The sequence below is a fragment of the Peromyscus leucopus genome, chromosome 2 (assembly GCF_004664715.2).
Source record: "Peromyscus leucopus breed LL Stock chromosome 2, UCI_PerLeu_2.1, whole genome shotgun sequence".
Lineage (NCBI taxonomy): Eukaryota > Metazoa > Chordata > Mammalia > Rodentia > Cricetidae > Peromyscus > Peromyscus leucopus.
In genome coordinates, this window is record NC_051064.1 from 139226319 (window position 1) to 139247489 (window position 21171).

The window sequence follows — 21171 nt, forward strand, 5'->3', positions numbered from 1 at the left end:
CTGTGAAGCAAGAATCTCAAAGAACTGTCCTGTCTTGTCTTGGCAAAGTTCAACGGTCGTTTTCCTGTGTGTCCTGCATGTCCAGTTTGTATAGCATACTGTCAGGCAGTCCAGGCAAAAGCAGTTTCTTTTCCCAATGGCTAGCTTTGCCACAACAAAAGCAAACTCCATAAGGAGTTTCTCCAATGCCCATCATCTTCTCTGAAGTAAATTGGTGCTGCCAGGAACAGATGTGTCTCATTGTCATGAAAAACCCTATGTTAACAAAACATTTTAAATGCCATATTCTATAGGTCTTTGAAGTGTTTGAAGACCATTTATCTAAAATATATCTCTGTAGGATCTTGAAAACATGCCTAAAATATCTACAAATTTGATTGTTATAAATGACTGCTAACCTGTGTTTCTAGATTATCCTAAATAATTCATAATAACTTTCAAAACTAGGATTTTACCTTACATTTTAAAATGAACTTCATGACTACAATACCTTAAATAAGAGTAGAAACATATATACAGTATAACAAAAATAACTTTACATTTGTAATACTATATTCCACTAAATGATGATGAATATCTATAACTCATGAAATAACCAAAGACCACCCATCCCTTCTCTTGGGAATGTGGCTGTCGTGTTCTTCAGACTGTTTCCTGTTGTCTGTGGGCAAAGACATCTTTCATGGGTCCCTGAGAAAAATTGAGATAATGGCCAAGTCCTGGGTAGACCAGTTATAACCTTTGTTGATAGATATCACCTGTCAAGTTTCAAGAGGTCTGTTTTGATCAAACCTGATCCATATTAACCTGGAACGAATCCACAGCCTCTTGTTTCCTATGGAAACAAGCAAGACCTCTTCTCCAAAGCATTTTTGACTTCCATTTGACAAATACATTTTTTGAGTTCCATTTTAAAGTTAAGGCATTCTTAAAATATCTAAGCTGATTTATTTAATCAGTTCCTCTTTCAGTCCCATGTCTCTCAACAGCTGTCATTTGCTTGTCAACCATCAAAAAATTCTAAACCAACACAATAATATACAGGATCCAGACTCCCTGTGCATTTCCCATCTTACGTGGCTTTTTTCTTCTATATTACTTTTATTCTCTCTTTAAAGACTTTATTATTTTTAAACTGTTTCTTTCTACAACTTTCTATACACATTTTCTTTTCTTTCTTAAGCCTACACCATTGTTAAGCACACTGGAACCTGTTTAGAGGTGATTTTCTGTCTGGATCTCTTTTACCGCATATCGTTTAACCCTTTTTTGACCTTGTGAGCAAACTTTTAACTGCTAAACTACAGCTGGGTCCTCCAAGCAGCCTTACTGGCTGACTCCGCCCACTTCTAGGTTCCTGAGAGGCAAGCCTAAAACTCATCCTTCCTAGCTATGGAATGCTGGTACCTGGCACTGTGGCAGGTGCTTTTACTTAGTTCCTCTGCTGTATACCAGAATCTCTTAAAGGGGCCATGTCTTTTTTTTTTTTTTTTTTTTAATTTATTTAAAGCTTTCTCAGGCCTTATGGAAATTCAAGCTCCACTTTGTGTGCAATTTTTTTTTTTACTCTTTTCTTCTTTGGGGGCCCACCACTCAGCTCCCAAATAAATCACACAGAGGCTTATTCTTACTTAAGAATGCCCAGCTTAGCTTGGCTTGTTTCTAGCCAGCTTTTCTTACCTTAAATTATCCTGTCTACCTTATGCCTCTGTGCTTTTATCTTTCTCTATTCTGTATTCCTTTCTTCTTACTCTGTGGCTGGCCCCTGATGTCCTCCCCTCCTCCTTTTCTTGCTCCTCTATCCTCCCTTCCCAGATTTCTCCTCCTGTTTATTCTCTCTGCCTGCCAGTCCTGCTTATCCTTTCTCCTACCTAGCTATTGGCTGTTCAGTTCTTTATTAGACCAATCAGGTGTTTTAGACAGGCAAAGTAACACAGCTTCACAGAGTTAAACAAATGCAACATAGAAGAATGCAACACATCTTTGTAACATTAAACAAGTGTTCCAGAGCATAAACAAATATAACACACCTTAAAATAATCTTCTACAACAATCAACAGTTGATTTCATGAAAACCCACTAAATTTCATAGTTTAATAAGACAGAACAGGGCAGCAGTACACAGTGACCAATTGGTGGACATTGGGCACCTGCCTCATATGTGCTTGTCCCCTAGGACTCCCCAGGGTATCAGTTACCATGTCATACTTCTTAAAAAAATCTTTGTTTCATCTTAGAAGTACACCTAAAGTCGTTTTCTACTTTATCAGGGCAGTGCTGTCCTATGGAACATACTGGAACAATGGAAATGCTCTGTGCACTTACCAGTGAGGTACCCACTAGACACAGGTGGCAAGGGGCACAGGACGGAGACTGGTACCACGTAAGACCTGAGCATATTGGTTACTTCTGCATCACTGTGACCCCCATACCTGACAGGGGGGGGGTGTTGTGGCTCACTGTTTCAGGGCTCAGTGCAGCAGGACCCCTCACACAGCCACTCAGCAGGCAGACGAGCCAGAACTAGGGAGTGGGTTATAAGCTTCAAAAGCCTGTTCCGGGTAACCTGAATCTGCCAGCTGAGCCCCTGAAGATTCTGCAGCACCCCCAAACAGTGTTACTCAAGACATGACCTGTGGGGGACACTTCTGATTCAAGCCTTAATCATTTTTTTGTTTGTTGTTTTGTGAGACAGGGGTTTTCTGTGTAGCCCTGGCTGTCCTAGAACTCTGTAGCCCAGGCTGGCCTCGAACTCACAGAGATCCACCTGCCTCTGCTCCTGAGTGCTGGGATTAAAGGTGTGTACCACCATGCCCGGCTATAATAATTTTCAATTACGTTAAGTTTAAATGCATAAGTAAAGCTGTTTTACACAGCTGACTTGAGCCACATGCTTAGTTTTAGCTCCCCCAGGGGTGGCCTTCTAAAACCTAAAAGGAGTGAAATAAAACTGATTATAACAGAGTTAATGTATTTTATGTTAATTATATTAAGACTGTGAAGTCTGTAGCTGGGCATGGTGGTGTGCCCTTTTAGTCCCAGCACTTAGGAGGCAGAGGCAAGCAGATCTCTGTGAGTTCAAGGCCAGCTTGGTATACAAAGTGAGTTCTAGGACAGCCAGGGCTGTTGCACAGAGAAAGTCTTTCTTTCTTGGAAAAAAAAAAAAAAAGACTGTGAATTCTGGTATTTTATATTTAAAACACATCTCAATTCCAATCTTTTTTGTTTGTTATTTTGTTTTTGTTGTTGTTGTTGTTTTGTTTTGTTTTTTTCAAAACAGGGTTTCTCTGTGTAGTTTTGGCGCCTGTCCTGGATCTCACTCTGTAGACCAGGCTGGTCTTGAACTCACAGAGATCCACCTGCCTCTTCCTCCCGAGTGCTGGTGTTAAAGGCATATGCCACCACTACCTGGCTCCATTCCAATCTTTAAAATGAAGTGAAGGGCCATTGTGGTAGTGCACACTTATAATCCGAGAACTTGGAAGACAGAGCCAGGAGGATACCAAGAAATTCCAGGCCCGTCTGAAACCAGAGAGAGCAAAGAGGGGCAGGGTGGAGATGTGGCCCATTGATATGGTACTTGCTCAGCACACAGTCCTGGGTCCAGTCCCAGCATAAGCCTACATAGTGGCCTCTGCTTGTAATTCTAGATCCTGAGAAGGTGGAAGCAGGCTATCAGTAGTGCAAGGTCATCTTCAGCTACTGATTTTGAGATCGTGCTGACTGCAAGAGCTCCCCTCCTTACACAAATATGATGTATAGCTTAGGGGTAGAACACTTGCCAAGCATGTGTGAAACCCTGTGAAAAAATAAACTCAGTCCCCCAAGCTGCACCAGCACCTTCCCAGTCAGGCTCTTGGCTACCCCGGAGAATGGAGCGTCTGCCGTGTGACTGTGAATGCTTCCGTAGAGTCCCTTCCCTGGACTCCGGCTTCAGTGACACTCTTTCAACTGCTACATCTTCTCCAGGGGCATCATGTGACTTTCCCACTGTAGCTGCATGTGGGTTTGAGAAGCCCGGCACAGGGTTGGGTCCTTTCTCGGAAGTCATTTGTCCCCATTTTAAAGGCCCCACCCCTGCATGCAGCCCCCCACCTCTGAGGAGCTGCAGGACCCCAGTGTGGTCACAGTTTTCCTAGATTGGGTGGACTTGCCCATTTCTACTGCAGAAAAGGAAGCGCTTGTCCTCGGCCAGGGGCGGGGGCTTTGACTGGGTACCAGCCATCTTGTGCCAGCAGCATTCCTGTCTTGCTACGTCAGAACATCTGACAACGGCAAGTTCAGGAAGGAAGGTTTTGTTTGGGTTCGCAGCCCGTCACAGTGGGGAGGGCCTGGTGAGGAGTGTGAGGCAGCTGTCACAGTCATCCAGTCAGGAAGCAGAGGGAAACAGACGTCACTGCTCAGCTTTTCCCCTTCCTCACCCTGGACCTCCAGCACACGGGCTGGTACTGCTATGTTTAGGGTGTGTCTTCCCACCTCAGTTAACCTGACCTTGACTTCCCACCTCAGTTAACCTAACCTAGATGCCCCCTCATAGACATGTCGAGAGATTTGTTTCCATGGTAACTCTCAATCCCATCAAGTTGACAATATTAACCATCACAGATGCTCCATAGTTAGTTCTGCTCCCTGTAATCCCAAGAGCCCTGAGGACAGGGACTGTGGCTACCTTCTTCAGCTCCCTCTCCCTCTAACCAGAACTGGTTCAGTTCCTGAGAGAAAAGACAGCTAGGACCCGCGTGGGGTGAATAAAGGGACCATGAGAGAGTGGCCGTGGAAATGGTACCGTTTGTCTTCTTTCTCGGCCTCCTCATCCATACCCCACTCCCAGATGCACCTGCCAGAGATGGACTCTCCTGTGCCCCCTTGACCGGGATCTGCTGCAGTCCGCAAGAATATGAACTAGAGATTCAGCTGCATATGATAAAGCTATATCTAGAAGAAGGATCAAGGAATTCTTCTAGCAGAGAAGTCAAATATCAAGGAATCTTTGATGTTATTTGGCTTTTAATATGTCAGCTGTCTTCTGCTATGAGTTTCTTGTGCACTCATACACTACTCGGCCACAACAGCAAGCAGTATAAGCTTCTCAGACCTACTGCTGATCTGAACTAGGTAACACCCCTACAGAGACAGCGTCTGTCTCCTTCCTAAGCCTAGGAGACAGGCGGATTGTAGATGCAGAGCTTCCTCTTCCTGTCAGTCACCTGTCCCTTGTCCAGGCCTCCTCAGCAGCAGCTCGACTTCTGTCCTGCCTCTGCTATACAGAAGGCCTTGCCTGCTTCTTCCCACACCTTCCTGCTTCCTCTCTTTGACTCCCTCCCTTCACGATTCTCTGAACTTCTGTCCTGTGTGCACCACCTCCCTGGCCTGGGTGTGAAGCATTGTGTCTGCCCTCCCCACATGCCCGGCAGACATCTAGCAAGCACCTGTCCGTGCCTGCACTTGCCACACTTAATACCTGAGATGATTCAGCTTTAGGAAGGGGCTGTGTCCTCATCCTTTATGACGGGCGAGGAGACTGAGAGCCCATGTGCCAAGTCCAAGACCAGTCCAGTAAAGAGTGGAGATGGACTGAGGGTGTGACTTGGTGGGAGCGCCCTTGCCTAGCGTATGTGAGACCCTGAGTTCTGTCTGCAACAGTGCACGAAGAAGCAAAACCAGCATGGAGACACAATTTGAACCAAGTTGGCTCCTCAGCACCGGCTTTTAGATAACCCCACCTCGGCATGATGTTTAACCCCATCAGACCATTGTTTGAGGACAGAGTGCTGCCTTGTTCCATGGGGACCCTGGCAGGGCACTGGAGTCCATGGGCTTGGGGACCATGGTGCCCACCTGGACCTGTCATCTGAACACCTGACCTTGGTTCCTTCTCATTCAGGGTGTCACTGAGGGCTACAACGGTACTATTTTTGCATATGGCCAGACAGGCAGTGGGAAATCCTTCACCATGCAGGGCCTGCCGGATCCCCCCTGCCAGAGAGGCATCATTCCCAGAGCCTTCGAGCACGTATTTGAGAGTGTTCAGGTATGGATGGGCCTCACATGGGAAGAGGTAAGGCTAAGTGTCACAGATGGCCCCCAGGGTACCTATGGCAGAGGCATGGACTGTGGGTTGCAGTCAGAACCTGGTCCTGACTCTGCGTGGGTCAACAGAGGCAAGTCCTGGGTTCTGAAAAGATCGTGGGTGAAAAACAAAACCAAGGGGAGTGTTGGTTGTGTGTTTTTTCTCCTGCCGTCTTTGAATGTTAAAAATCACTCAACATTCTTGTATGATGACTCTGAACATGGTGACAGGAAGTGGTTATAACAGTCATGGCTTCCCCATTCATTGAGCAGTTACTAAAGAGCAAACTTGTGGGAAGCTCTTTGTATACTAACCTCATGGACCCGAGACTGGACAACTCCCAATTGTGGTGGCCCTAGAGGTTCCCATTCTTCAGCCCAAAGCCAGGACTTGGTCCAGGTGCAGTCACTGAAACTGTGACCACGGTTTCTCACCTGAGTAGGGTGGAGGTTTCCATCTCCCTTCCCATGAAGTTTGTAGGCAGCACATTGGATAGATAGCCATAACCCAGCTTAGAGGTCTGAGGGTTCTAGAGCTGGAGAACAAGGCTTGCCAGCAGGGCAGGCAGGGTAGGGTTGGGGTGAGGGCCCGTGTGGCCTGATGTCTCCCTCCTCCTCCATGTCTCAGCTGTGGCCTGAGCATCAGGAAGGTTTGGCACCAGCCATCTATTCATGCTCTGCTTCCTGCAGTGTGCAGAAAACACCAAGTTCCTGGTCCGGGCTTCCTATCTGGAGATCTACAATGAAGATGTCCGTGACCTGCTGGGCGCTGACACCAAGCAGAAGCTGGAGGTGGGTGCAGAACCCATGTGGGGTGGTCAGGAAGGTGCCAGGGGAGAGGCTAGTATCAGACGGTGCTGGGACTCAGGATCCTGCTGCTCGGTTTCCCTAGTACTGGGACCATGGACAAACATCACCATGTCCAGTCAGAGTGGGGCCTTTTGAACTTGAGTCCTTAGAGAACCTAATGTGTGGGCTGTTGCTGTGTCTGCTGCCACCACACAGGCTGGATATCACCTTGAGCAAGGCCACCTCTGTTGAAACAAGGTGGAGTTTCCCAATAGATTTCTATTTTAGAAAACACTTCCACTGATAAAAATTATTAGACGGCCTAAAAGAAGGGGTGAGTTACTTACTATTTACTGGATCTTCAGGTGCATTTTTCCACTTCATTTTTGGAGTAATCTTGCTGGTGGTGGTTGTCATCTCTAATTTACCAGAGTGGAAAGGAGGCTGAGAGAGCCTCTACCTGTCCAGGTTCTACAATGCAGCAAGTGGCTAAGCCTGGACTTGAACCCAGGTCTCCCTAACTGAAGGGTTTGAACTTCAAACACCTTATTTTACTGATGCTTATATGGCTAGGATTCCATCATCTGGGTCCACTTTGAAAAGGGGTATTGAGAATTGAAGACAGTGAGCAGAGCAAGCCCTCGGCCTGGTGCCAGTACCCGCTGGGTGTCCAGTAGGCGAGCTTTAGAGAAAAACCCAGCAACGACAGGGGGCGGGCAAGTGGAGCCCCTGAGGGGCAGAGCCAAGGACAGATGAGCCACACTCATGGCCGTGAAGATGGGCTTTGGCTTAGTTAGAGAGCCTCAGGCACGTTCTGTAAGTTGTCCTCAGTCTCCTCAAAGAACGGGTTCAGGGTGGAGAGTGCTCCTTCCTAAAGGTGGAGGCAGAGCTGGAAGACCTGGGAGGGTTCTGTCCAGATAGGCTGGACCTGTGTGACTGCCTGGGCACCCAGGGAGATCTGGAACCTCCCGGACTTGGCTTAATGGCCCAGGCTATAATCCTAGAAGTGGGCAGACTGAGGCAGGGGGATTGCCAGTTCCAGGCCAACCTGGATCACATAGGGAGACTGTCAAAAAAGAAAAGGAAAGAAAAAAGGAAGGAAGGAAGGAAACCTAGAAGTAGGAAGGGAGAGAAGAGGGAGAGGGAGTGAGCAAGGGAGAGAGGGGGAGGGGGAGAGGAAGGGGGAGGGAGGGAGAGAGAGAGAGAGAGAGAGAGAGAGAGAGAGAGAGAGAGAGAGAGAGGAGAATGAATGAGCAAGCAAATGCTGCCAGGACCAGAAGCCAGTGAGAGGGCGTGGAGTCCCAGCTGGGACCCTTTGACCTTGGCCTTGGCCAGTGGTACTGGTCTTGCTCCTGCCTGGGGCACTGACAAACAGAATGGCCTGCTCCAGGGAGGAGAGGCCAGTCTGAGATGCTGCCCCTCATCTGTGCTGGGATACCGCTGGATTTCCCCTCCAGCCATGATGCTTATGATCTGGCCAAGCCTCCACCCCCACCCCCCAGGGTCCACTAGGAAGCCAGTGATTCCAGCTTTAGGAGAGGGAGGACAGTGGTCCACTGATGGTTTTCAGCAAAGGCTCACTGGGCAGAACCCATGTGCACCAGCATGCCAGGTCACACACTGTACTAGACCCTCCTCCTCTCCTCAATTTCCACCCAGCCACTCAAGACCGCGCCCATCCTCCTGCAGCGGGCTTTGCCCAAGCCTGGCGGCTCTTTGCCCTCCCTGCCAGGAACCTCTACCACCAACCTGCAGCATCCCCCTCACCAGAAGAGGGGGTTGGGAGCCTGTAAGTCATGACTCACCCTCAGCCTGAGAGACAGGCAGGGGAGTTGGGTGGGGGCTGGGAGCTCCGAAAGGCTACCCTCAGGTCACAGCCCTGCTGCTCACAGACCTTCCAACCAACTTATGTGGGTGCCATGGGGACTCTATCCCTTCCTGGCTACCCTGGACCCTGGGAAGGCCTTGCTCAGGGAGCCCGCTGCCTTGGGGGCTGCAGGTGATAGGATGGCTCAGTGGTGCACACCCTGCAGGCACTGGGTCTTTGATAGGCTGCTTTGTGGGTGATGTGCAGATGGTTTTCGTGTACGCGTAGGAGAATCCTGTTCTCATCCTCTATGATTCAGGCACCTATGTATAACCCAAAGAACACACAGAGTGGGAATGGATTGGGACCCGAGGCTCCAGAGAGCAAGCTCTTAGCCCGTGGTTAGCATGGGGCCTGGTACGTTTTATAATTAGGAGTTATTCAGTCAGGGAAGGTCAGCAGGAGATTTGGGGAAGCCAGCTCCCCTCCCCACCCCCAAACCAGTATAAATACTGCCCCACATCTCTACCCAATAGATCATGGAGTGGAGTAGAGCCTGCAGGGGCCTCCCAAAATCCCTCCTGAGCCATGTCTGGGGGAGAGCTGATGAACATCCCTTCCCAGTTGGACACTAGTCATAGCCATGTGCCTGGGCCCCTCTCCATCGCTGCCATAGCACAGCTGGTTGCCATGGAGACCTGGCTCTGGTTTCTTGGAGCCTAGATGAGCAGTCACTGAGGGGAGATAGGATGTACAGCTGTCAGCTGTCACTCAACACCTCCCCAGGACCGAATGTGCAGTGGGTGTGGGTAAGAGCAGTGGGAAAGACCCCGAGGGTGTCTGAGATGAGGGGCTGCCTTCTGAGGTTACTCGTGCTGAAGGCAGCATCCCTGTCCTCTTCATGACCTGCTTCCACCGAGTCCCCTAAGGTACCACAGGCCTGTTTCCTTCTTAATTTCCATGTAGTCTACAGAGATGGGGGTTATCCCCATTTCATAGTTGAGGTGACTCAAGTCTGCAGAAGCCAGCTGACGTCCCTCATCTAGCAGGTTTCTAGCCTGAGTCCTGGTGAATAAACAGGAAGGTGGATAATAATGCTTTTTAAAATAGGGTCCCTTGTTTGTTTGTTTGTTTGTTTGTTTGTTTGTTTTCGAGACAGGTTTTCTCTCTGTAGTTTTGGTGCCTGTCCTGGATCTCGCTCTGTAGACCAGGCTGACCTCGAACTCACAGAGATCTGCCTGGCCTCCCGAGTGCTGGGATTAAAAGGATGCACCACCACTGCCCATCCTAAATAGGCTCTTTTTAACAACAACAAAAAAATTTTTAGATGTATTTATTTTTATTTTTACATGTATGAGTGTTTTGCCTGTATGTATGTTTGTATGTTGCTGTATGTATGGATTTTGTTTGTCTGTGCACTGTGTACATGTCTAGGCCCTCCAGAAACCAGAAGAGACTGTCGAGCTATGACACCCTGGAACTGGAGCTATAGATGGTTGGGAGCCACCATGTGAACACTGGGAATTGAACTCGGGTCCTCTGCAAGAGCAACAAGTGCTCTTAACCACTGAGCCATCTCTCCAGCCCAGTATACTCTTTGTGAAAGTGACCAGACACTCACCAGACCTGCTGTGTGCCCCCAGCTGGGCTCTAGATCCTGGGAGTGTAGTGGGATCCATGTAGTCGGCTTTCTGGGTGCTGCCTGCCTCTGTTTGCAGGAGCCTGTCCTTTGTGCCTGTCGTCTGTGACTCTTTATCCTGCTCCTGAAGCCTCTGCCACTGAACCCAGCTGATAGCCGTATGGCTTTCAGCAAGTCATTTAACCTTTCTGTGCCTCAGTTTCTTATCTGTTCCCTAGAACCAGCCCCAATGGGACTTCACACCCAAGCAGGTGGAGCTAGCCTGTGTCCCCACCGGACTCCTGGGACCCCTAGAGCAGACCGCTGAGCCTTCTGGGCTCCAGTCGGCATGGCCACTTGGCGGGCAAACACTTGCTGTTGATCTGCTTTCCTTCCTTCTCCCGGCCAAGACACAGTCTTGCTGTGTAGCCCAGGTTGGCCTCGAATTTGCAGTAGTTCTGCCTCTGCCCACTGAGTGCTAAGATTACAGACGTGCCCTGCTGCGCCCAGCCCTTCATTCTGTTCTTACCAGTGTGGTTTTCTTTCCTCTTGAGAAATTCTGCATTCACTGCTCAGAGTAAGCAACAAAGCTCCTTGGCTGCCTGGAAAGGAAGCAGGGAACATCCGGGGCATGTATAGCTTATTCGCTGCCACCTCCGAGGGTTGAGCTGAGAGCCTTGTGGGCTTGGGCAACAAACGACTCTCCACCTGCCATCATCCAGGAGTCAGGAAACATTTCCATTGCCCCAGTCATATCAGAAGAGGGGATATCAGAAGCCATGTGGACAGGACAAAGGAGATACATTCAGAGCCCCGGGTGCCAGCCCCATCCTCTTCCAGAAGCTGAGGGTCCCATGCAAAGCTTGTCTGCCTTACTTTACTGAATCTTTACCATGCCCATGAAATAGGTATGTCATGCCCATTTTCCAGATGTGCATATTGAGCTTCAGGATGTTACTGGCTCAAGATCCTGCAATGGGTGGGAGGCAGGAGTAGGTTTGCAGCCGGCTCCACTGGAGTGAGCCCCCTGCCTATAACAGGATGGTTTAAGAGCGCACAGGTAGCCTGGACAGGGTCCCGCCTTTGGGTTCATTGGAGATCCTTGGTGATCTCAGCCTTCCCTGCTCCTCTCTGCAGCTGAAGGAGCACCCCGAGAAGGGTGTGTATGTCAAGGGGCTGTCCATGCACACGGTGCATAACGTGACCCAGTGCGAGCGCGTCATGGAGACCGGCTGGAAGAACCGTGCGGTTGGCTATACCCTGATGAATAAGGACTCCTCCCGCTCACACTCCATCTTCACCATCAGCATCGAGATCTATGCCGTGGGTATGGGGCCAGCTGCGGGCAGAGGGTGGCCCAGGCATTCTGAGTCAGGTTCCCACTCCTGCTAGGAGGGCATCTCACCTCTCTGGAGCCTAGAGAACTGGGAAAAGATGCCCTTAACTGCCTGAAGGAAACAGACGAGGGTCCTCCCTGTGCTGGGACCTGTTTCCTGGATCTGCACCAGCAATCTCAAAACTGGTAGATGACACTGAGTACTTCCATGTGCCAGGCAGCATGCACCCATGATCTCATCTATTTCTTTTCAGCTCCCATGAGCTAGTAGCTCACACTCCATTTTACAGGTGAGAAGACAGAGTCTCAGAGCTGGGGCTCGAGCTCAGTACTTGAGTAGCCTGCTCCAGGCCCTGGATTTCATCCCTGGAAAACCTGAAGGGCCAGATGTCTGTGTGTAACTTAGGCCTCCTCTTTCTCAGTAATGTTCTCTGCCCTTCATTCACCTGCCTCTTCCTCTTCCTGGCAGAGCTGCTGAGAAAGAGGGGAAAGAAACCGGTGTTATTCTGGGTACCTGTAAGCCAGATGCTGTGTGCAGGGAAATGCTGTGTGAGGGAAATGCTGTGTGCAGGGAGATGCTGTGTGCAGGGAGATGCTGTGTGCAGGGAGATGCTGTGTGCAGGGAGATATTGTGTGAGGGAAATGCTGTGTGCAAGGAGATGCCGTATGCAGGGAGATGCTGTATGCAGGGAGATGCTGTGTGAGGGCAGATGCTGTGTGCAGGGAGATGCTGTGTGCAGGGAGATGCTGTGTGCAGGGAGATGCTGTGTGAGGGCAGATGCTGTGTGCAGGGAGATGCTGTATGCAGGGAGATGCTGTGTGAATGGAGATGCTGTGTGCAGGGAGATGCTGTATGCAGGGAGATGCTGTATGCAGGGAGATGCTGTGTGCAGGGAGATGCTGTATGCAGGGAGATGCTGTATGCAGGGAGATGCTGTGTGCAGGGAGATGCTGTATGCAGGGAGATGCTGTGTGCAGGGAGATGTTGTGTGAGGGCAGATGCTGTGTGAGGGGAGATGCCGTATGCAGGGAGATGTTGTGTGAGGGCAGATGCTGTGTGCAGGGAGATGCTGTGTGCAGGGAGATGCTGTGTGCAGGGAGATGCTGTGTGAGGGCAGATGCTGTGTGCAGGGAGATGCTGTGTGCAGGAGATGCTGTGTGCAGGGAGATGCTGTGTGAGGGGAGATGCTGTGTGAGGGAAATGCTGTATGCAGGGAGATGCTATGTGAGGGCAGATGCTCTCTGAGGGCTCCTACACTTCACCTCTGTAACTGAGGCCGTCCTCGAGGCAGGTGTTATCATTCTCCTTTTACACATAGGAAACTTAGGCTCTGAGAAGTGAAGAGATTTTCTCATGCAGGGTACCCCAGCCATGAAGTGGAGGAGCCAGAGTTTGAACCCAGGGCTTCCTGGTACCTTGTCTACTAAGGCTGCAGCTGCATTAGTGTGTAGTTCATCACAATTAGAACTGCAGAGAGCACAGAGCAGGAAGCAGCCTAGCCCAACTGGGAACATAACTGGAGAGACCTCTGACCCAGGGTCAAGGCCAGGGCTGATAGAACCTCCCTGCATACTGTCCATTCAGCAACCTGGGCAACCTGTCCCCAGACCAGCGCCCTGGTACTTACTTGAATGAAGGACATCAACCTGGGTGTTCCTGGGGATACCCACCTGAAGAGGACACCCACCTCACAGTTGCAAATGGGGCAGGGAGAGCTGCCCGACTCAATGGATGAGAGAGAATCATGAGCACTCTTGGACTTTGCAGAAGGTTTGAAGGGCAGACTGACGCCTAAATGCGGCCATACAGCTAAGTCTGTTTTCTCTGGCTCCTCTTTTTCTTTTTTTTCCTATGACTCATTGCCAGGTCTTCATGATGGTGAGTGGTGGATGGAGGATGCTCCACTCGCCCCTCAGTGGTCGTCCATGAGGCATTTACATTGTTTCTGGCTTCACAGTGCCAGGATACCTTTGTGTCCAAGGCCATTTCTGCTCTGAGACTCATTTGCTCAGGCTAGACTTGGTGTGCACTGTGAAAGCATGGAGCACACACATACTCAAGGCTCATGACATAAACTGGTACATTCTACAAGTGTTCTCCAAAAACACTGCTAGGCTCTTCCTGCTCCATTTTTTTTTTTTTAAAAAAAAAAAAGATTTACAGACCCAAATCCCTCACACCATCTAATGTCAGCAAACATTTTCTCTCCCTTAAGATGGCTCTGCACTGGTCAGATGACTCTCACATCCAATCCTGGTAGGATGCCACTCAAGGCTAGTCTTACCTTGCAAATGGGTCCCTGGAGGGTGGGAGAGCTGCGTGGCTGTGTTTATGCCCTACAGTGTGAAAGGGGGCAGGGTTGTCTTTCAAAGCCAGTCGTTTTTGCATGGAAGGTACAGTTCCCTTGCCATCTTTCCATCTCCCCTCCGCCATCCTCTGCCTTTGGCCTCATAGGAAATCTGTCCAAACTGTTGTAAAAGAGACTGCTGTCCCCAGAGAACAGACCCTTGTCTTCGGAGTCAGGCAGCCCCGAGTGTCCGCCTTGTCCCCACTCCTTGGCTTCTTTTTATTTTTAAATGACTTATTTTTTTATGAGCATTGGTATTTTGCCTGCATATATGTCTGTGTGGGGGTGTCAAATCCCCTGGAACAGGAGTTACAGACAGTTGTGAACTGCCATGTGGGTGCTGGGAATTGAACCCAGGTCCTCTGGAAGAGCAGCCAGTGCTCTTAACCTCTGAGCCATCTCTCCAGCCCCCCTTCCACTTCCTCCTTGGCTTCTGTGTGGCCTTGGGGAAGTTTCATGCCATCGCTGACCCTCAGTCTTCTTACCTGTACCATGGCAGCCCCTCCTTTACAGACTCCTGATTGGCTCAAATGTAGCCCCAGGTGGATGGTAGGTCCCGAGGGCCTGGTAGCCAGCCACCCTAATCTTGAGAAGATGTGGAGCTCACCAGCTGTTGCTCCTTGCCTGCCTGTCTGCAGATGAGCGGGGTAAGGACCACCTCCGTGCAGGCAAACTCAACCTGGTAGACCTGGCGGGCAGTGAGCGGCAATCCAAGACCGGGGCCACGGGGGAAAGGCTGAAGGAGGCCACCAAGATCAACCTGTCACTGTCAGCACTTGGCAACGTCATCTCGGCCCTGGTGGACGGACGTTGCAAGCACATCCCTTACCGGGATTCGAAGCTGACGAGACTCCTGCAGGACTCGCTGGGCGGCAACACCAAGACTCTGATGGTGGCCTGCCTGTCCCCGGCTGACAACAATTATGACGAGAGCCTCAGCACGCTGCGCTATGCCAACCGGGCAAAGAACATCAAGAACAAGCCACGCATTAATGAAGACCCCAAGGATGCCCTGCTCCGAGAGTACCAGGAGGAGATCAAGAGGCTGAAGGCCATCCTGGCCCAACAGATGGGCCCTGGCCAGCTCTCAGGTGGGACAGCCTGGGGCTGCGGGAGGGGGCGGGGCCAAGCAGATTTCCCATCAGAATGTCCCTACTCTAGCCGACTCCCATAGGCAAGTACTTTGACACCACTTAGCATACCCCAGTGGTAATGGCCTCTACCTGCCTGTGGCCCCAGAAAGAGGCCTGGCTGGCTGGCCTGTTCAGTTAGCCCTAAGCCCACAGCCCCCTCCCCACCTGAGGCTTACTCATCTGTCCCCCTGGTTCAGTGTCGGGGGCATCGTGTTCTTAGCATCCTGGTGATTCACTTCCCCACATCCCACCCAAGCTCCTGTAATTGCCCCTGACATTTGCAGTCTGTCATCTGGCAGGCATACACACTTGGGGCTGGAGCACAGGCCTGCAGGCCTTGAGACACCAGAGTGTTCTGGTGCTGTCTCTTAGGAACAGTGAGCATAGAAGAGTCTAGCATCAACCCCTTGGTCCTGCCCGCCTGCCTCAGTTGACCCATTCTACACCCAGCTATCTGCCCACTGCCCCCCCCTCCACCCGTCCACAAGCCACCCCTCCCCCACACCTACCCACATGCTTGCCTCCCTTCCATTCACTCCACTGCTTACACAGCCCCTGCTCATCCATCCTCCCAACACCCACCCACCCTCCTCCCCTCCTCCCCGTTCTCCATCCTCCACCCATTCAGATTTCATCCCCCAACTGTTCACATAGCCACCCATCCGTTCTCCTTCCTGAACCCTCCCACCTCCCCACCACCCACCCATCCATGCAAAGCTCCCTTACAGTTCTTCATATGAAAACCAGGGCTGGACACTGGGGACACACAAGACTCAGACCCAGGCTTTGCCTCTCTGAGGAAGAGGAACCAACTTGAAGGCAGACAGACAGCCATGCCGGGCAGAGAGGATCCAAGCCTGTCCAAAAGGCTTTGATCAGTTAGAAAATCTCCATAGCGGCCCGGGCATGTGACTCACCCCTGCTAGGGTCAGGGGTGAAGTGTGAGGACCCACAAACACCACAGGGCACTTAGCTAACTCCACATGCTACTGCTGGCTGCCTTCGAATGGTGGGGGAGGTGGGGGACAGTGGTGGCCAGGTAGAGTGGCAGGATGTCGCAGGATGCCCATCCCCTCCCCTCCTCCTTCCCCGTTCCCTGTCCTGACCGCGAACCCCCAACACTGGTAAAGGGATACCAGGAGGGGAAGAAGTACCAGATCCCCGGTGGGTCCCCAACTCAGCAGCTAATGGGGGCCCTTCCTAGGTTAGAACCCTGATGCTCAGCCTTTCTCCCCAGTGCACAGTGCACAGTGGTGTGGAGTTGTGTCCAACACTACTTCTCCAGTGTCCTGAACTCTCCAGTGTAGCTAGAGTTTTCCTGCCTTGCCCACAGTCAGGACAAATCTTTGTCACCCGCCAGTCCCACAGCCGCTCAGCCCCAACCAAGTAAACACAGAGACTTATATTGCTTACAAACTGTATGGCCATGGCAGGCTTCTTGCTAACTGTTCTTATATCTTAAATTAATCCATTTCCATAATTCTATACCTTGCCATGTGGCTTGTGGCTTACCAGCATCTTCACATGCTGCTGGTCCTGGCAGCGGCTGGCAGTGACTCCTTCTGCCTTCCTATTCTTTCTTTTCTCCTCTCTGTTAGTCCCGCCTATACTTCCTGCAGCCACTGGCCAATCAGTGTTTTATTTATTGACCAATTAGAGCAATTTGACGTACAGAACATCCCACAGCACTCCGGTGGCTCGTCAATTGCATTTTATTTTACATAAAGGCATGTTCATGCTTGGTTCCTGGGTGCCTCACTCTCGACTCCTCTTGTCTCCTTCTCTCCAGCCCTGCTGTCCACTCAGACACCCCTGAACCCTGTCCAGCCTGAGGAGAAGCTGCTGCCCCCCACTGCTGTGCAGCAGGACACTGAGGCTGAGAAACAGCTGATCCGGGAGGTGAGATCCTGCGAGCTGCCAGTGTGAAGGAGAGAGTGTCCCAGGGAGAGCCAGTATGAAGGAGAGGGTGTCCCAGGGAGAGCCAGTATGAAGGAGAGGGTGTCCTAGGAAGAGCCAGTGCCTATAGGGTGTCACCCTGATTCACTCTCCGTGGGGTTGGCACCATGGTGCCCCTTTTGTTTCTAAGAAAGCTGGGCCTCAAAGAGATGTCACAACTTTTCCAAAGCTATAGGAAAGACAGGAATATCAAAGAGTTGGACCCAGGATTTGAACTTGGGTTCCTGACCTAGACTGTTCTTGGTGTCACAAAAGAGCCTGTGTGAGGAGAAAACTGAGGACCAGGGGCATCCCCAAGAGAAGTTCTCCTTGGTAACACTGTGTCTTATTGCTGTGAAGAAACACCATGAGCACAGCAACTTTTATAAAAGAAAACATTTAATTGGGTGGCTTACAGTTCAGAGGTTCAGTCCATTATCATCATGGTGGGACATGGTGGCATGCAGGCAGACATGGTGCTGGAGAGGTAGCTGAGAGTTCTACATCTTGCACAGCAATAGGGAAGTGAACTATCTCACTGGGCATGGCTTGAGCATATCTAAGCCTGTCTCCACAGTGACATACTTCCTCCAACAAGGCCACACCCCCTAATAGTGCCAGTCCCTTTGGAGGACATTTTTCCGCAAACCACTGCATTCCACTTCCTCGCCCTCAAAGACTTTGTAACCATATCATAATGCAAAAAATTCATTCAGTCCAACTTCAAAAGTCCCTATAGTCTGTAACAGTCTCAAACCTATTTAAAAGTCTAAAGTTCAAAATCTCTTTTGAGATTCATGCATCTCTTAACTGTAATCCCTTGTAAAATCAAAAGGCAGACCACATACTTCCAAAAGATAATGCACAGGATGCACATTGCCATTCCAAAACACAAGGGAACATAATGAGGAAATGCTGGACCAAAGCAAGACTGAAAAGCAGCTGGGCAAACTCCAAACTCTGCATATCCGTGTCTGATGTCAAAACGCTCTTCAGATCTCCACCTCTTTTCAGCTTTGTTGGCTGCAACATATTTCTCTCCCTTAGGCTGGTTCCACTTCCTATTAGCAGCTCTCCTAGGCAGGTATCCCACGGCTCTACATCTCCAACATCTTGGAGTCTCCGAGGCAATCCAGGCTTCAACTTCGCATTGTCAAGCAATGGTCCCTCTAGGCCTCCATTCAGTGACACCCCTGACTCATGCCTGGCCTCAGCAGATTTGTTCCGTAACTCCTTTCTTCTGTCCTTAACTCTAAAGCCAGAACCACATGGCTGAAGCTACCAAGTTCTGCTGCTTGCTAGGGCTGGAACATGGCCCCTCATTCAATAATGTCTTCGCCAGCTTTCTGCCTTTCACTGCCTAAGCTTGGCTATCCTGAAACTTACTCTGTCGACGAGGCTGGCCTTAAACTCAGAGACCTGCCAGCCTCTGCCTTCCAAGTGCTGGGATTAAAGGTGTGCCCCGCCACACCTGGCTCTAAGCTTTTCTTTAATTCCTTTGCACAAGTAGGAAACTTAGCTGGGTGGGATCTTGCCCTGAGGTCACCACTCCCTTTATTCCATTTCTTAATCTGTTTGTCTCCTTGGACACAGGGTTTAGCTTCATTCCACTTCCTGGTGCCCCTTTTCTTCTCAGCCTGTACATTTTGTATTTTTCCTTGCTCAGCTTATCCCTTTTCATTATAAATCTTCATTAGAGTTACCAATAATAACCACACAACAGAGTCTATACTAGACTGTTTTGAGATTTCCTCTGACAATGGAATTAATCCAAATCTATTTTTGCCTCAGGCAGACTCTTTGAACAAGGGCAAAAGGCAGCTACATTCTTCACCAAAATATAACAAGAACTATCTCTAGGCCTCAAATTAATACTCTCTTCCTCTGAGCCCTCTTGAGCCGGTACCTCACAATTCAGATAACTCTTAGCACCACTGTCTTCCATGCTCCTACTAGGATGGCCCATTAATGAAGCATTACTTAATTCCACTGCTTTCCTAACCCAAACTCCCAAAGACCATATTACTCCAAACAAAAACATGGTCCAGCCTATCATAGCAATGCCCAACTCCTGGTACCAACTTCTGTCTTAGCTGTAAAGAGACACCATAACCACAGCAACTCTTATAAAGGAAAATATGTAATTGGGTGGCTTAGAGTCCAGAGGTTTGGTCCATTATTATGGTGGAACATGGTGGTGTGCAGGCAGACATGGCGCTGGAGAGGTAACAGAGTTCTGCATCTTGTGCAGGCAACAGGAAGTAAAACTATCTCACTGGGCATGGCTTGAGCATATATGAGACCTGAAAGCCCGCCTCCCTATGACACATGTCCTCCAACAAGATCATACATACTCTAACAAGGCCACACCCACTCCAACAAGGCCACACCTCCTAATAGTGCCACTCCCTTTGGGGGCCATTTTCCCTCAATCACACATGCTGGAAGAGGTGGCTGGGGACTGATGGAAGTAGAGAGCGTGTCCCAGGAGTGGGAGGGTTCTTGGCAGAGGCCAGGCTATCAGTGGAAAGGAGTTTGTTTGTCTTTGGCGCTGTGGCCAAGCCTGGGCCTGAGAGCAACATGGCCTGTTCATCCTGGGATAAGTGTAGCATTGACCTCACATGACTCACACCTAAACCTCACACCATGTACCTCCCAGCATCCCTGGGAAGCAGCAGGACAGGAGATCTCCAGGAATACATACAAAGAAGACATGACAGAGGATCCCTCTCAACTCTAGGCTCTGTGGGTCCTAGAGGCCCCCGCTGTTGAAAGGCTGCCTGCTAACCTTGCCTGGTGGTCTGACATTCAGTGGTCACTGTGGGGAACTGGCTCTTCCTGAGCGGGAACCCTGATACTAGGCAGAAGTAGATCCTGGGAGCTCTGGCCTGGCCATGTCTACAGCTTGGGGGCCTTGTCTGTCAGCTATGACCTCAATTAGGGGCCAGCCCTCGAGACCCTGTCAGACTGTGTGACCAGGGGCCTGGTTTGGTGGTCCCAGTCCTGGGAGCTCTGGGCTTTGGGACCATCCAGAGTAGGTCTGGGTGTTGTCTGTCTCTAGGACCCAGGGTTGTCCGTTGTGGAGGTGGCAGTTAGACGAGCCCCTCTGGGGAGTGCTAAGCCTATAAGCATCCCACTAAGGTGGCAACCCTTCCTGTGTTAGGAGCCTTGATGCTCTGTAGGTATCAGTGGCCAGGAGCCATACCAAGTGACTTGGAGTGGCTGTGGAATCCTACAGTGATGAGTGGATCTGGGTCACAGATCCTCAGGGAAGGAGAGAACTGGACAGTGCCTGGAATGGAACCTTGTAGGCAGGCACCTTCTGATCTGCTAGGTTGGATGTCGCCTCCCCCTAGTGGTCTCCAAGGAGAACACACCTCATTTTGGAGAGGCAGTCCTGGGTAAGGTACCTCTTGGAAGCCATGGGTGTTGCCTGCTTCTGCCTAAAACCTAGTAGATGGTATAGGCTATCAGAGGGTGCCACCAGCCACTGCTGTCCCGGGACTCTATTTCTGACCCTGGAATTTCTGCTTTGAGCTGTGATGGGAAGCAGAGGTGTGGATGTCTCCCCCTTCCCACTCATCCTCCTGGGTGTCTTTCTCTTCTGAGTCACTTTCTCAGAACTACATCCTAGCATAGTCAGACCCTAGAATGAAGCCCCTGTGTATATAAGAGGACCTTGGCCAGGAGGCAGCCCACCTGGGAGCCCAAGACATGTCTCTGGACTTCGGCCTCCAGTCAGAATGGGGAGGTTTGGACTGGAGGATTCGCAGGGTCATCCAGTTTTTTCATTGTAAGAGCCCTATTCTGACAGGCACTGTGGCTGGCAGATGGTTTGAGCTCTGTGGGCCTCTGATTCATCATCTGTAGAACATCCACCATGGTAACCTTCCCGCTGTTTTGCACAGACCATACGAGGGCAAAAACCAAGGTCCCTTCTCACTCATGAGCGTGACACAGAAGCAGGGTCGTGACTTGTGCTCCATCTCCATCCTCCCTCAGCAAGTGTGACCTGAGCACCTGTTTGGGACTGGGGCTGTAGCTGGAGTGTGGGGGGTTGCTTTAAATATCGAAAGGGCCAAGGCATGCTGTAAGGCCAGCAGTGGCCTAGTACAGAGGGAGATGGATTTAGTATG

At 50.4% G+C, this 21171-nt stretch overlaps 1 protein-coding gene across 6 annotated transcripts in view; it reads left to right on the top strand.

Annotated features, from left to right (window-relative positions):
- Kif17 (kinesin family member 17) overlaps positions 1–21171 on the top strand; it is a 38710-nt gene that overhangs the window by 4669 nt on the left and 12870 nt on the right. For all 6 annotated transcript variants that reach the window (XM_037203116.1, XM_037203115.1, XM_037203113.1 and 3 more), the window contains exons 2-6: positions 5885–6031; positions 6760–6861; positions 11421–11610; positions 14606–15058; positions 16890–16999. In XM_037203116.1, coding sequence (XP_037059011.1) covers positions 5885–6031; positions 6760–6861; positions 11421–11610; positions 14606–15058; positions 16890–16999 — 1002 coding nt within the window. The remainder of the gene's footprint in view (positions 1–5884; positions 6032–6759; positions 6862–11420; positions 11611–14605; positions 15059–16889; positions 17000–21171) is intronic.